This window comes from Anser cygnoides, chromosome 7 (genome assembly GCF_040182565.1).
Source record: "Anser cygnoides isolate HZ-2024a breed goose chromosome 7, Taihu_goose_T2T_genome, whole genome shotgun sequence".
Classification (NCBI taxonomy): domain Eukaryota; kingdom Metazoa; phylum Chordata; class Aves; order Anseriformes; family Anatidae; genus Anser; species Anser cygnoides.
Window position 1 is genome coordinate 12,765,931 of NC_089879.1, and position 17,079 is coordinate 12,783,009.

A 17,079-nucleotide genomic window follows, 5' to 3' on the forward strand; every position below is an offset into this window, starting at 1 on the left:
TAAGAGTGAAAAAATTTCTTTAATACCATTTGCATTTAATTAATATTTTTGTATGTGTGCTATTTTAGCATAAACTAATTAACAAACGTGAAAGATAAACTGGTTGCCTTCATCTTTCTTTTTTTTTTTTTTTCCAATGGATCATTGTCTGCAAACCTTCTGTGCCAAATTTGCTGTTTTTTTTTTCTAGCACTAGTCAGAAAGACTGTTACTTTGCCATAGCTATCTTCTAGCTTGTTCAAAATTTTTGTTTTCAGTAGTCCTCTTAATTACTTGTGCTTGATCTTAGTTGTCTTACAGGTGTGCTCAGTGATTACACTACTACGTGTCACTGGGTTAGATCATCGCTTTAATCGCTGCAGTGAAAAGAAATATTATGTGATACGGTGGAGATGCGGAAAGTCAAAATATGTTCTGTAAAAATAAAATTCTGCTCTTGCCTGCATGGCAAAAATTGTAGGAATATACTGTATACTTTCAATGTAATGATGACTTTTATGTTTCTTTTACAATGATTAGAGAAGAGTCAGAAAGAGTTCACATGCTTATCACTCACAGAAATAATATGCATGGTCTGATATATTTGACACATGCCCTTAAACAAAAATCCACTGCCTTGAAAGACTATTCTATGTTATCCCTAAAATGGAAACATCTAGAAATATTTAAATGCTTTAAAATAGTGACACTTTCCAAGGCTGAACAATGGAGACCTATTTGAATCTGCACAAATTCAACTGTCAGCATGTAATTATCATTAGAACAACCTTTGATTCCAGTCAGAAAGAGCTGAATAACAAAACAGAACCACCTTACAATATTAAACTTAGAATTTATAATAACTCGAACAGAGGTAGGTGAATTTACTGTAAGATCAGGATCTTCCTTATTGCTGCTAGATTATAATGTGCATTCATTGTAGAAATTTGTAGAAATTTTAAGCACGTAGTTTAGAATAAAAGGTGTAAGAGATGTTGTGAAAGTTAACTCAACCTCAGAGCAGAGAAAGCCTATGGATAACTAAAAGCTGCCTTTTGTGTGTGTTATTTTATCCCCAGATCTTTATTCCTTTCTTTTTGAAGGAGAGGCTCAATTTCAGATTCCTGTTTTAGATACCATCGTGTTTCAGATCTTAACAAATTATCTGCTCTAAGATTGTTGGCACTGTTAGGTATGAGATGAGAATACTGACATCTTTAGAGAGAGACATCTACGCTGGTACCTTTTAAAGTCAGAATTGCGGCTTATAACTTTCTGTAATGTTAACGAGAGTTAGTGCTTATGTGTGAATACTACTCTTTTTTTTTTTGCACACGCTATCAATATTACATCATTGTCTTGCATCCTGATCAGTTCCTGAGAAGAGATTTCATACAAGCCAGAACAACACAATTAAATTAAATCCATTTACAGCACTGTATGCATTTTAGTTTTCTTCATCTCAGTAGTAATGACAAATATAAGAGCTATAAACATTATTTAAATTGTCAGATATATTGCCAATGAAATTAAGAAACAGCTATAACCGTTTTTTCAAATTATGTTAATCAGTTTTCAGACAGCACCTAAAATGCAAATGCAGTCAAGAATTAATCTGGACAACAGAGAAATATGTGAATTAAGAGTATGAGACTATACAATAGGTTACACCAGAAAAATGTATTCCTATGTTATGTACAGCTGTACGTAACAGCCCCTCAAAAATTCTGTGCTGTTTTCTGCCCAAATTAGTTAAAGCAGCTGTAGCGTGTGCCTGCATTCACAGCGCAATTACTGTACGACCCAAGGAATTCATTGATAATCAAGGGCTGACTGAGTTTTCTCTCTTTCTGAGTTCTCAAAATTATGTTACTATTCATTCTTTTTGTAGCAGTACTAATTGTATGCGTGGCTAATTAACCACATCCTTTTCGGTCTCAGAACCCGTCTTGTTTGACAGCATAGTTTTTAGTCAGTGGTAAAGTATTTGTTTTCCAGTTGTGATCTCGAATGTCAGTTAGAATCACATGCACATATTTGGCTTGAATGTTTTTGATGACTTTAGTGGATTTGATTTTCTTTTACTCTCCTTAATGAAGGAACTGGCAAGAAAATATCCTCCTGTGCAGTGAGTCCCAGCCAGCCATACCAGTGACCTCGTTAAGTTTTAATCCCATGAATTGGCAACAACTGTGTTCTGTTAATGAGAGCTCTGTTACTGTCTGGCATATTGAAAGGAATTATGATGAGCATCACCTTAAGCGAAAGTAAGTAGAACACCTTTCAAGTTAAAAAAAAAAAAAAAACAAAAAAAAAACCTAGAAGTATATTTTAATGACTAAGACTAGCAACCTACATCTGTTTGCAAAGAATTTAATCCAATTTAGTTTGCCTAGCAATTACAATCAGTGATTGTTAAATCGCAACCAGTTTGATTCTAGCTAGTTAATCAAGTGAATTGAATTCATGCTTTCATTTCTTAGCACTCTCATATCCCAGTCATGCACACCATTGAAGCTAATACTAATCGGCACTTTTGGTAGCTGTCTCTATCAAAAGCTACCCAATTGCATTAATACAGTGCCTGGACTGCTTTCCTGTTCCTGCAAGTGGTTATTCTGAGCACTGAGTGGGAACGTGCATTGCTTTTGTGGCTATGAGACTGCTGGGTATGGATCAATTTGCTTCCTAGTAAGCGTTGTTAAGCAATATGTAGTTGCAGTCACTAATTGGACCAAAAGCAGTATCACGTTTCTGTGTGATATCCAGCTTCTGTGGTCAATTTACAGATGCAGAGGGGATGGCTCTGATAATGCAATTCACTGAGCACAGCAAACCTTGAATTTATTTACGCTAAAAACTTTTTTTGAGACTGGTATAAGAACAGGTGGACTAGTATGCATTGTTCAAGACAGAGATCTTCAAGTATAACATACATGCTGTTACAGTGGCCGCTATTCTACAATCCCCAACAGCATATTTCATCCCATTAACTATGAATATAACCAGTCTATTACCCCTGACATGGTTATAGTAGTAAAAGTATAGATGAGGCCTTAATCTGAGACCTGGAAGTTGAAGGTGTATTGCCTTTTGCAAACATACTTACATATCCTTTTTTTTTTCTTTCGCTTTTCATTCCATTGAGTGGGCGTTAAACCTCCACTGAGAATTATTTATTTTACATAATATTTTATATATATATATAATTATATATAGCATAGTTTGTAAACTATAGAATCCAGAATTCCCGCATTATAACAGCCACTCATACACTGATTATTAACTTATTAACTTTCTCTAAATAAGCATTAAGCTTGAATCCTCACAGCATGTACATACAAGTTAGGTGTGTGGCATTAATAATCCTGGTTAATGAGGAAACAGAAGGATAGAACAGTTGTTTGTCCAAAGCGACAAGAAAAGACAATGAGCTAGAATGTGGCAGTCCACTTCAGCCAGTTAGGAACATCTCTCCTTTGTAGATAAATTACTATTACTTTTCAGTGAAACAGTACATGCCATGTAGAATGATTCTCTACAGCAATGTTGTAGGAATTGTTCAAGGCCAGGTTAGATGAGGCTTTGAGCAACCTGATCTAGTGGGAGGTGTCCCTGCCCATGGCAGGGGGATTGGAATTAGATGATCTTTAAGGTCCCTTCCAGACCAAACCATTCTATGATTCTATGAACAGTTTTCCATTATTGTTGCCAAAGTAAAGCCCATTAACTGAATTGGCATCTCCACATTTTGAAAACATGCTTCCCAGTTTTGTATCAGCATTTACTATTTGTGGTATTTCTTTTCCTCAGACAGTGTCTCTTGCTTTTTCACAGCCCTGTGAAACTCCCTCATGGACAAGGGTCTCTGAATCTTCATGAAGATTTGTTTTTCCCGGATTCTGGTAACGAAGATCCCTACCATGGCCCTGTTATGCCAGTTTCAGCCATTGCCGGATTGGTAGGAGATGAAGCAGAAACATTCATGGTAGCTACTAATTTTATGTTATTCTGCTCTGGGGGGAATTGCAAACACGTGTCTTGTAAGTTAAAGCACTCCCTTCCCAGCCTCCCAACATGAAACATACGGCTTTGGAAAATCAGTTCCTGCACAAGTTGATCTGGATACACTTGATGTAGAAGATGCTTCTTTGAAATACTGTTTTGTTCAGATTCTTATGTTGAAAAGTATCTAATGCAGCAACTTTCAGTGAGATTGAAATTACCGAGCTTGCTGAGTTCTTCAGATATCCAGACATCTTCAGACTGCAGTTGCTGTAATGAACCAACCTGTACAAAGTATTTAGTGCTGTAACTACCATTCCTCACTGACTTTATAAATTGACCGGCTGCTGCTGCAGATGTTTAAATAAATGGTTGCTATCACTGATGATTTGTATTCTATTACAAATGTACATGAGCAGTTGACTGACTCTGGACTAAAATCTGTGTGTCAACATTTGTTCATACCTTGGAGTTATTTTCCTCTCTAACATTATGGGTTTTTGTTTGTTTGCTTTTAATTAATAAGAGACAATGTGGTGCTCCTGGGGTGGTTAATGAGGTGCTTTCAGCTTAATGCAGTGGAAACAGTATCATAGCCTGATGAAGCTCTCTTAATCCCCACAGAATTCAATAGAAGGATAAGTTTTCTTTATCACTAAGTCCAAGTCAGCTGAGGTCAACGTTTTGTTGATACAAGCATCAAAATCGGAGAACCATTTATTTAGACTAATAAGTAGAGGAGTTATTGTCAACCCCTGTAGTCCGTGGTTCCTCGGAGGCAGTAGCCCACTCCTAAGGAATGTGTGATAGGCCAGTAAGAAAAGCAAGCCTGCTGCAAGCGCACTTCTTTGCTTGTTAGGTGTCCACGCTCTAGAACAAGGTACTGAGGCCAGGTATGTACCAGAGTGTAACCACAACGGGGCAGCAAAGTGAAAGGAATCGTAACATCCTAAGGGTATCGAGCCTTTTTTTCTTGCATGGTATTGATTTAGTTTTGTTTCAATATTTCTTATAGCTGGGACTTAAGTTTTGTAAATTCTTTGCAATTAACTCCATTTAACTGCATTTGACTCCACTTCATTGCCAGTACCAGTTTTATTCCATTGACTTTTTATAAAACTTTTAATGACAAGGATCCATCCTAGATTTTTTTTTCTCTGCAGAGCCGCTATTCAAAAGGGACAGAAGTTTAAAAAAAAGACTGCATTATTATTATGCACCATTGTACCAATGCACAGTTCAAGAAGCAACCTCATTTTGGATTTACATAATCTCGTCCTAGGATTAGCATATTTTATCTAGTTTGTGTAAAGGCAGTAAGGACAAAGGAACATTACAAAAGTTGTCTTCACAGAGGAAGCTTCTGATTCACAGTAGTTCATTTGCAACCTTGCCAAAGATTTGTGCTGTTCGAGCCTTGTAGAATCAAGGAAAATGCCTATATTAAATGTTTTTCTGGTGATATAAAGTCCCAACCTGCTATAGATTTAGTAGTTTGTCCTATTTGATTTATAAAGTAGTAAAGTAGTTCTGCCCACAGACATTGTTCTTTGAATCTTCTTTTAATTGTTCTCACAAGGTTTTCTCATGTGTTTTTACATTTCTTCACTGAAGCCTCTTCAATCTGGTTCTTTCTATTCTTGGTATTTATATAACCCCCATTACCGTTGTATCTGAGCAGGTCACAGTGTTTAATAATATTTGGTGGAGAGGTACTGTTCTTCCTGTTTTATGGATGACAGATTTATGAGATTTGTTTTAGAGAGATGAAATTCAAGGCACGTGGGAGGTCTATGGCTGGGATATTTCTAGAACTAATTTATAAATGACAGAAAGTTTGACAGAGCTGTTTTTTTCAGAACAGTTTGGTTGTATGATAAGAGAAGCTATTCAAACAAAGTGCATTTTAATGCTAACATGTATGCAAGACCACATGATGAAGAAAAAAAAACTAAGATATGTCTACAAAGTGAAGACTGTTCTGAAAAGCAGTTTGAAAAACATTTATCAGGGTGATGTCATAGGGGGTAACTATTTCAATTTTGGATCCCACTGCTATTCTGGTGTAAAAATCCCACGATCTGGGAGCTCATTGTGTTGAATTTTATCATAATTTTATCATTAAAAATTGGGAAATGAAATGGTTATGGTGGGTCAAGATCTTTGTAAGAGTAGGGAAGATTCCAGAGGGATTTCCAAGCTAGAAGACAAAAATGTTGGAGAACAAATCCAGGAAATATATATATACATATATATACACACACACACACATATATATATACACATACACACATCATTTTTAATGAAAATATAATACATTGTTTACACAGGCTTCTGGGGAGAGATGCGAGTTTTCCACCTCTGTCTCCAGAGATAGGCTTTTCTGAAAGTAGTTCTTGGTTCCCAAATTCCTAGCCTCAGTGAAAGGATGACTGAATATAATACAATCAGATGAGATAATGATTTTTTTATTGGCCTTAAAATGTATGTAACTATACAGATATTTGCCAGTTGCTAATTTAACTTGTTTATTTTTGTGCTGAAGCCTAGAACTGCTATTAAGCCTCCAGTGCATCCTACTGCCCACTGCTGGACTGCAACCTCTGACATTTACATGGGCTGTAAAGAAGGATATATTTTGAAAATTGATGCCAAGACACTCAGTGCTTGTGTTCTTCAACAAAAACCTCTACCAGGTAAGAAAGAGCTCTGTTGAGTGTTTTATTCATGTAAGGAGGAAGACGGGTAGGACAACGAAAGCTTTTTTTTTTTTTTTTGCTTTCTTTTCTTCTGTTGTATAACTTACAGAAGATGTAAAGCTATATAGTAGAGCCATATGAAAATCGTTGTTCTTTTATTAGTATGATAAACATTTCAGAATGTCTGTTTAACTTCTAAGTGGGTTTCTTTAGCACTCTTTACAAAGCATTCATTTTTCTAAGGCAAGAAAAAAAAGAAAAAAAAGCTCTAAATACATGAAAACTGATAGATAAAATGAAAACAGTTCCAGGAACCTTTATCTTATTAACAGCCCTATTAAATTAACATAAAACTATTACTATACCAGCTATACACAGTCCAGTTACTGCTGGTTAAGTACCAATAATTTATTTGATTTTGTATGAAATGTTGGATTGTCCTCATTTGGAATGTTAGATAACGATAGAACAGATCTTTGAAGACTCAGGTTTAGCATGATATCAATTAACAGCACAACTGAACTGAATATAATGCTGCTTACTATAAGTCCTTAAGGTCAGCTGTTACATAATGAATTTTCTAATGACAAGTCTGTAAAGACTATCAGGTTTTATTGCAGAAAGTATCAAGCACAGAGGGTGAGCAGAAGATGCCTCTGGCTTAAAACAAAGCAATCTGCATTGAAGTTGTTCTAGAATGCTCAGCACATGTCCCTCAAATTGATTGCAACCTACTAAGGTAATTTGTCTCCCCCATATATATTCCAGTCTTTCTTTTCTCATGGAGACCTCTGGTACGCTGGCGAATGAAGTTTTCTGGCAACAGCAGCACACTCCATGCCTCCTTTTTTTCTGGGAACCCCGAGGTCTCACCCCTGCTCCCCACCATGTGCTACCCATCTATGCCCATTCTGAGGGCTTCTAAGCTGGAGGACAGTTAGAGGTGGGCAGCATGAACTGTTCTGGCAATGGCAACCTGTACCCTGTCATCCTTTGCAGGGATGGAAGGTGTCAGGCCTAGTGCACACACGAAGTTCACTGGTTCAGCGAACTGGTGGTAAGAGGAGTAGTGCAACATGCTTCTCCCCAGCACTAGAAGAGGGTAATACGTTGTTGTAAACCAGCATAGAACTGTTTCGCTAATGAAGACTGAGTTAGAGTTAATGGACAGGCTGACGATAATCTTGATTTCTTCTTTTGCTGTTTAAAGTATTATTTTTCAAGCTGCTGCAAGTATCCCTGACTTTCCCAAAGTACTGTACCTCTGTTCAGTTTTGATAGTTAACACAATAATGGAAGGCTGCTCCTTAAAAAAGTAAAAAATCCAGCTGTGTTCCTCTGCTTCTGAAATTATCAGATTTGTAAGCTTACCAAATCAAGAACTGGAACAAGAAAAGCTGAGGTGTGACTAGAAGCGTTTTTGCCTGTTCAGTAGAAAGAAACAAAAACGTTTGCCATCTGGGCTTTTACTTGGCCTGTATATTCTTCTTTGAGTCCTGTCCTAAAGCTGTAACAGAATTGCCGCTAATCATATTGTATTGAAGCTTCTACTTAATTTAAAATAATTAAATTTAAATCTGTCTTTATTTAGTAGAATATTCAAGTGCGTGTCCAACCTTAAGCATGTGCTGTATTTCCACTTCCTTTTAGAGCTGTCAGCTGAACTACAGAAAGATTGTGCCTGCCCAGTTACGTAATGATGGATATTGGGAAAGAATGTACATTTTTGATTCATTATACTGAGCTCAGTCCTTTTTGCAGTAGACTGCCTTTTAGTGCAACACTGACATATAAACAAGGTTGATATTATTTTTCTTTTGTGCAGAACACATGCGTAAAGTATCGGACGTGGTGGCATATGTTCGTAGAGAAGTATGGAAAAAAAAAGGTATTTCCATGTTCAAATCAAGCTAATAGATCTTAGGCAACACCAGTGACAGCTAAGAGTGGTAATACGTGAGTATAGTTGGAAGCCAGTGGTTAGGAGAACTCAGATCACACTGGCCTCTGTAAGACAGATTGATGTCAATCTTTTTCACGTGTACCTAATAAATAACTACTAGGTTTTGTGCTGATAGAAAGTCAAATGAATAGCCTCAAGAGAAACAGCGGCAGTGAAATAATATCTGTTAATTCTAATTTAAATCGGAATAAGTGATGTTAGAGTAGGTTCTCTTCTGCTTAGGTTTAGTAACATTTTTTTTAGAACTGCAGTGACTTGTAATTTAGTTAAGTTAGGATTTAGGGGTTGTTTCGAACACTTTGTTTTGGATTCCAGAGTGCAAAAAAGATATCCACTTCATGGAGGAATTTCAGCACAAGGCCACAAAGATTATTGCAGTTTGAGTACTTGACATAGAAAGATGGGCTGGGCTGAGAGAACTGTTTGTTTAGCCTGAATGAAAAGAGGTATCTTACTATTGCTTTAGCTACCTAACGAAAGGTAACAGAGAGGATTTAACCAGACAGGCAAAGGATATAGTTTGCATCAGCAGAAATTCTGGGTAAATAATAAGAAAAAAAATCATAGTGAAGACACTGGAACAGGTTGCCCAAAGAAGCTATGGAATTTTTATCCTTGGCGATATTCAGAGTGGGTATCAGCTGTATATGACCCTGATATAATTCTGCACAACGTGATCCAAGTTTGAAGTTGGGTCTAAATTTGAGTTGGCTCTTCGCTGAGCAGGAAGGAGGGTGGATCAGAGGATTTCTATGGTCCCTTCCAACCTATATGGCAGTATGATTCTGTTATTGACAAACTTAGTATATTGGTCTTTGTAGCTATTTAGCAGCCTTTACACAATCAAACTATTTCTCAGATCAGTTTCTAGTTCATCAGACCACAGCAGTATTGTCACTTCAAATTATGTATACCAGCCTTCTCCTGTATTACCAAAGCAAAAAGTCCAAAGAATATGTCATAGAATCATAGTCCATAGATCTTCTTGCTCTCAAATAGTAAATTCTCCCAGACTTGAAGTTGAGACACATGTTGAAATAAATTAAATTTGATATTTTATGTCGGTCTTGTGCTCTCAGGTGGCAAACCAAGGAATCTGCAAAGAACAGTTGTATTTGCCATGGCATTTTGTAACGAGGGACTGTACACAGCTGGAAGCGTAAGGCATCCTTCATGGTCTTAACTTATTCATGCTGCGTGAAAATCAAAGAATATTTAAATTGAATACATTTGTAGAGTTCAGTACAAAGACGGGAGCTAGGAAAAAAAAAAAGGAGGGTTGCAGAGCTGTTAACAGTCCTCTGGCATTGTGTATATTTTCCTTGTTAAGACTTGGGACAAGAAATTGGAAGGGCGCAGGGTGGGAAGAGATTCAATTTTTGTAGTAAAAGAAGTGACAAAAGAGGATAATACTATTTTTAACAGAAGACAGGGAGCATTCTAGAGGAACAGAAAAGAAAGATGAACTTGAAACATGAAAGTAGAGAAGATGGCCAAGAGAATTGCAAAGTTGTTTTGTGCAAAATCTGCCTCATTGTTTAACCCAAATGCATGATGGTAAACTACTGGTTAAGAGTGGAACAAATTACGACACTTTTAAATATATATATATATATAAAATCTTAAATATTAACCGATGAGTCTGTTGTTATCAAACGTACTGTTACTAAGGAACACCTTCATTTTTCAGTAGATTTATTATTCAAGGTAAGAGTCCTCTAGATGTAGACAGAGTAAGGGCATATCAGACTGTTAGTGATGGTATAAAGGTAAAAACTGTTACTTTAGAGGTTTTCAGAAGTTCTTGCTGGTAAGTTTGGCAGAGTGGGCTAGGATGAATGACCTAGACCTGATGATTTGTACTTTTCTGCACAGGAGGGCGTTTTATTCTTTTACCACATCAGAGGTCTTCAGTATGAGATGAAAATCTGTGCTGACATCGTAGAACCTATATCCAACCTCCTGTTCTCTCCTGATTACACAATACTTCTGCTTATTACTGATCAGGTATAGCATTTGAGATAATAGCATCATGTAATGAGATGTTCCTGTGATCCTATATGTGCATGCCGATGCTGCTAATGTGAAATGTCCATAATGTAATTCCGTAAGTCAACAGATGTATACCAGCAATGAACTTGGTCCATGTGGTGTTTTTAACGCAAGATAAGAAACTTGTAGTGAAGCACAGACAAATCATCTTCTACAGATGGTTGATTATAAAGAATAGTTGTTTCCTAATTTCCCAACAAAAACACTCGTTTGTGTGGAATATGGATTCAGGGTCTCCAGTGTGTCCAGGCCATGCGGGACCTACCGTGCATGAGCTCTAGACTTAATGTATGCCTGCCCAGTAAGAAAAGTGTAAATTGGGTACATCAGACCTACTGTGGCTATGTAGTAGAGTTATTCTGCACATTCATGTTGAATTTGTCCGGCAATCCAGTCCAAGATTCTTCTTTGGCCAGCTTGATGTCCAGATATCTTATGCAAGAAGGCCAAATCCTCAGATTACAGCCTTTTTTCCAGACCTTTGATCATTTAAATTGGCATTCCTAAGGTTCTTCGGGGTGGAGGGGAGGTTTCAATGGCAATGCCATGGTAACTTTGGTCACATTCTCTTTGATTTAATTCTTCTTTTGTAAAATGAGTAGAGCGCTTCTAAGTTATTTCTCAATATTAGTTATGAATTGCTTCTAAGAGGCCCTGAGATCTTCAGATAAAAGCATCTCTTAAAGCATGTTGTTTATGATTTGCATTTTGTGCTGTTTTAGTATATTTATTGATTCTTGGAGTAAGATGAAATAGGATGTTTTTAAATTATTTTATTGAAGTAATTTTGAGAAGACAAAAAATGTGACTAGCTGGATCACTATCAAGTGAACTAACCTGATCTTCAGCTAGTATAGGTTAATATAATCTGCTAAATTCAGCTGAACTCTACTGGGCACTTTCATTTTAGTATCAAATAAAAACCTTTAAAGAGTGAAGCTCAGAAAAATGGATATTTTTTGGCTGAAGTATTTGAAAGCTTTTAATGAAAAGTTTGATAGCCCAGTGATGGATTATTTCTTTTTATTTGTCAGGGGACAATCTATACTTACAAACCTGCCCACAGTGGAGAAGCTGTCAAACTCCTGGATGCAAGCAGCAGTTGTTTTCTGGCGGCTGATTTTCTTCCTCCAGAGAACAAGTACTGTGTGGTATGAAATGATGTTCTCTTTATATATAATAGTGGCTTTTTTCAGGTAACTGATATGTTTCTAAGGCACAAAACCAACAGTCTTACTGGGACTCATGATGTTTGTTACGGTAATGTAACTACTCATTAAAGGATGTAAATGGCATTAATTCAGGTATGGCCTACAAAAAGGTCAGAACATGCTTTAGAATACAGGGTGGATAATTCACAGATGGCTAAAATGTCATACTGGTTTTGCTGTCGATTTGTATGACTTACAAGTGTTCATGAACATAATTGTACAGAAGGTGAATAAAGTTCAGAGAATAGATATTGGAACAAGGAGTTCCTACTGATATTTGCAGCCCTCAGCACAAATTGGAAGAGAGATGCCTCTGTCATGGGTCCAGGGAGAAAGAAGGCCTTACTCATGGATCTGTCCATTCTGAGAAACTCCTTGCTTTTGTTCAATGTCTTTGACCTCCTACAAGACATATTTTAGCCAGCAAGTCTGATTTGTCCCCAGGCCATGAATTCTTCAAGTAGGAACCTTGGGGTCTTAATTAACTTTGCTGAATCTGTTTCTTTGTTCTTAGCATGGGAATGATAAATTTTACTTCAGAATAAGTAACATGAGGGTTGATTGGTCTCTAGCCATACTTTACTGTGGAATTATAAAATTGTCTGAGTATAAGAAAATGAAGCAAAATTATAATATGCGTCATTCTTCATGTGAGAAAGCAAAGACCTCTCCTTAAGCACTTTCTTTTGCAAAGAAAATTCTAAGCAGTTTTTCTTATTGTTGGACAAATGCTAATATTGATCAAGCTTATGTTTTACCCTTGTCTCATCTTGTTTAAAGACCATTCCTGTAGTTGCAGCAATTCACAGAAAATATTAAACATTAAAAATATTAAACAGCAAAAGTGAGATCATTCCAAGCAAAACTAGGAACCCTTGATCTGATACACTCAGTTGACTTTATATTCCATAGCATAGCTACTAGCTACTTCCAGACTATTTGGTTATTCCACCTTCATCTGACTATGTTTTTCTTTGTTCAAGTCTGTAACAATTTCAGGTGAAGTACAAGTTTGGCTCCTGGAAGATGGGACTTCTCTTAGCAAGAGAAACCTTAATATTGAGGTACACATAACTGGGAGTTTATGTAGTGACTGATACTTAAAATATTCATCTTGAATATTTTTCAATTCATAACATAATATTCGATAAAATTGGATCAGACAGTTTTGAGGAAAGCTAAGTAGTGTCTTTAAGGAACACATGAAAGACTTTAAAAAGACTCTCTTTTGGAATGATTCCTTGACCTAATCACAAATTTAACTCAGAAAGCAAAGTAGGCATTTCATCCTAATGTCCTAGTGATATGTCTTTAAGCATATATTTGTTTAAAAAAATGTATCTAAATCTGTATGATATTAGTTTATTAAATTTGTATTTTTAATGAGTATCAGAACTGACAGGAAATGTTTCAAGTGTATAAAAACTGAAAGCCTTGACTGATCTGAAAAACAAGTTTTTGGAATTGAGTTGATAAAGTATTTCCAACTGTTAATGCTTTGTTGTGATTCGAGATGCATTCAAGTCCTGAAAAATCCTGTCTTTTTTTCCAGAGAAACAGAGAATTATCTTTTGATGGGTAGATATGGAGCATAAGAAAAAATGCTTATGATGTCTATTAAACTCCTTTATTTGTAAAAAATAAAATAGATTTTTAGATAGATCACTTTGGTTTTCTTCTCTGAATTTTAGGGACTTGTAAATGGTAAAAGAAATTGCATACTAACATATAGCATAATGTCATATAAAATGATATGGAGCTGTTGAGTATCTTTTTATTTCTTAACTAGGCAACTGCTATGGCTTGCTGTCCTTCCTCAAACAGTGTTGCTGTAGGGACCAAAAGTGGTCAGATATATTTCATTGATGTTACCGATGTTGAAGCTCCACGGGTTGTTCACAGAATTTTTCTTTCCAAATTTCCAGTACTGTCTTTGCAGTAAGTATGCAATAACAGGGGCAGGAATAGTATTGATTTGTTGCTTGAATAATGCAGTTAGTTAAACAAAAAAAATGAAGTTTTTATTCTAAAAATGTCAAAGTAAAGTATTTTAACTGTTTCAGGTTTTTTTCCAATCTTTTTTTTTTTTTTTCTGTATTGCTTGCAAGAGTAGTACCAGGATTTAGATGAGAAAAATATAAGGTTGTATTATTATGAAAGATTAATGGAACACTAGGGATACTGACGTATAGGATCCTTCTTGACAGATCACCATATGCAGTAATTATGTGCCATTCCACGTATCTGAACTTAGAGAGCTATTTTTCACTGAATATAAATTCAAGGTTTTATGAAGCTAAATTTAAGCCTTTGGGTCATCCCTTCTTATATGGTGGATCTTTTTGTTACAGTTATTAACACTTCATTTGCTAATACTGCTAGAATTTACCAATCCTTCTATAAATAGTTTTTGTGATCCGAAAGGCTTACTTTTTTATTTTTCAATAATAAAAAAACGGAGAGTATTTTACTTCTATCTTAAAAATAAATTGATTTTGAACTGCTAAACATTAATGTAAATCTGCCTGTTACTTGGAGAGTCAGATGGGATCTCTTTTCATAATTACCTAAGATAAAACATTAAAAATAGATATGGAAAGGAACTTATTCAAAGTGAAATCAATGCAAAGACATGCCTATTCAAAAAATATAAAAATATGCTTAGTAGTTTTATTTAAAATAATTTAACTTCAAAGGAAGCTGTTAAAATAGATTGCTATGGTATGACATCAACTCTAGATTGCCAACCCACTCAATCAGAAATTGCACTTATAGCACTAGGATTTGTATCAGGCTCTGAGACTGTAAACCTAGAAGCTGAAATCTCAGTTGCATCTGTGCAACTCAAGGTAGTCAGCAGAGTTACGAGAGTGAAACTGTGAATAAAATTTGACCTTTTTATTGACTGCACTGAATGGTTTTTAGAATTTAACATTCAAAATCTGTATTTTACTTGGATTTTTATTTTACCTAGTTACGACCAGAGTGGCCAGTTCCTCATCACTAGAGCTACAGAAGAACATATCTTTATTCTAGATGCCCGGCCTTCAAAATTATTCCAGGTTCTTGGATATATAGGTAATATTTGTAACAACATAAATTACATCATGTTTTCACTATTTGTTATATTTTATATATACTTTTTAAAGTATATTACTTAGTCATTAGACTAAGTCACCCTTTTTCGTTCTGTATAGGTTTTAGGAGGACTAACTGTAAAAGTATTTTCCCATCCATTTCCCAAAAAAAATCATGTCCTGAACAATCTCATCCCTCCATAATTTTAGTTTGCAAATGCACAAATATGACTTTTCTGCCAGGGCATGTATAAGTCCCAGGGAAGAGACTGGATCAGTTGACCAATTGATCAAAACTCCAGCACAAAAGTAATAGTGGTGGCAAAGAACTTAATATCTCCATGGCCCGCCATATGAGGACTTACACTAATGATCTATAGGTCATGACACTTGAATGCGATCTCCTGTTAAATGCCCACCCCAGACATCTTTAATATGGGTACTGATGGAATTGTCAGGTTTGGTGATTTTTACTGAAGAGTGAAAAATGATGGAATTTTAAGTCACAAAAAAATTGTTCTAAAATATGTAAATCTGCTTGTAGTCTCAATTCCAATAATGTTATAATTCTGTGCATATAGATTGTCATCTTTCTACATAAAGTCTAAGTATTTTAAGTACATACATATATAAAGTATAAGTATTAAGTATAAAGGGCATTATTTTATCATTTTAATAGGTTTGACTTCCAGGATAATACTTGGATAGTTGATATGTTAAGCCATATACAGAATTACATCTCCTTAGATAATCTTCAGAATTTGCCTGATCATGTTCTCCTTGTCTGGCTGACTTCTTAGAACAGGGCCTTTCTGTGCTTTATCTGGTGGTTATCAGCAGACTGTCTCAGAATTGCTAAAATTCAAGCTAGGTGTCAACTCAGATTTGAATGTTTAATATAACAAAAACACTGTTGGTGCTCAGCATTCTCAGTGCCCATTGCCTGAAGCTGAATTTGTGTGGATTCAACACTTATGGAGTCAGGTTGTGGCTTGTCTGACACTTTAATGCAAATTCAAAATAGTATAGTTGCGCTGAGATGTGTTCTGAACTGAGATCTCCATTTTGTTTCACATAATATCGTAGTAAAAATGTTACCGTAAATCAGTAAGAATTTACATTGGTGTTCCTTATCTGCTTTAGTGTTGGCAGATGAAGTGCTGGGTCTCTCTGTAGTTTCTGACTTCAAGAACAACTTAGTTGAAGTAATGGTACTTCTTAATGTAGCAGAGGTCCAGCGAGCGAGGCTGGAAATCTTTTGTCTGTCTTCAGCACTCACAGAAGGTAAGAATTGAAATACATACTTCATAAGGTTTTCCTAAAACAAGAACGTATTTTTGCCATTCCTTACACAAAATACTAATAATCTTAACTTCTTTCTTCATCTCATCTGGACATTTTCCTGGGATACCATTTCTCATATGGCTGCCTGTAGACTTAAAGTCAGCTGAATCATTTCAGCAGAAACATTGTGATACTGTGAAACCCAAGGAAGGAAAAAGAGAAGTAATTCACATGCAGAGTCACAAAGGCTAATTGCAATTGGTGTCCTCACCATACAGCCAGTGCAGGACAGACTTGGTTGTAAGTGACACCTGCACTTCCAGTTTTATGTCTCTTCCAGCCAAGAATTTCCACTCAAGCAATACAGTTTGAGGTTTCAGTGGTATCTTCTGTATGTCACGTTACAGAAAAATCATAGAATGGCTCAGGTTGGAAGGGACCTTAATGATCATCTGGTTCTAACCCCCAAAAAGGTAGCTTATGTTCATTATTAACATCATTCTATTTTTGTATCATTTTATATTATATGCAAACGGTGACTAGCAAAGCCTTTTTTGGAGAAAAATAAAACTAAGTAAACCATGTGTCAGATTCGCTTGTTATTTACATATATTTTTTAAAAGACCTCACAATTTACAAACTTTCTAAAAAGTAATTTTCAATTAAGTTAGTATTTTCTCTAAATATCCAGTAATGTTGGATTACTTTTTGCCCAATTATAGACAGTTATGTTGAAGCTTGATTTTGAAAGATGCTGAGGATATAGAGTTCTTGCATAAGTCTTAATTTCAAGTGTCTCTTCTTGAATG

General features: G+C 35.8%; 2 protein-coding genes across 7 annotated transcripts in view; one reads left to right on the forward strand and one right to left on the reverse strand.

The window, feature by feature from the left end:
* Nucleotides 1–17,079, reverse strand: part of GSTO1 (glutathione S-transferase omega 1) — a 59,210-nt gene that overhangs the window by 14,616 nt on the left and 27,515 nt on the right. The window lies entirely within an intron of this gene.
* Nucleotides 1–17,079, forward strand: part of CFAP43 (cilia and flagella associated protein 43) — a 44,756-nt gene that overhangs the window by 4,038 nt on the left and 23,639 nt on the right. For 3 of the 6 annotated variants that reach the window (XM_048060362.2, XM_048060360.2, XM_013174514.3), the window contains exons 4-14: nt 2,079–2,246; nt 3,817–3,967; nt 6,530–6,680; nt 8,509–8,571; nt 9,726–9,805; nt 10,522–10,653; nt 11,733–11,849; nt 12,893–12,973; nt 13,699–13,847; nt 14,884–14,987; nt 16,130–16,270. In XM_048060362.2, coding sequence (XP_047916319.2) covers nt 2,079–2,246; nt 3,817–3,967; nt 6,530–6,680; nt 8,509–8,571; nt 9,726–9,805; nt 10,522–10,653; nt 11,733–11,849; nt 12,893–12,973; nt 13,699–13,847; nt 14,884–14,987; nt 16,130–16,270 — 1,337 coding nt within the window. Of the gene's footprint in view, nt 1–2,078; nt 2,247–3,816; nt 3,968–6,529; nt 6,681–7,103; nt 7,627–8,508; nt 8,572–9,725; nt 9,806–10,521; nt 10,654–11,732; nt 11,850–12,892; nt 12,974–13,698; nt 13,848–14,883; nt 14,988–16,129; nt 16,271–17,079 lie in introns of those variants that run through there. The other 3 variants (XM_048060361.2, XM_048060365.2, XM_048060366.2) reach the window with 3 other exon arrangements.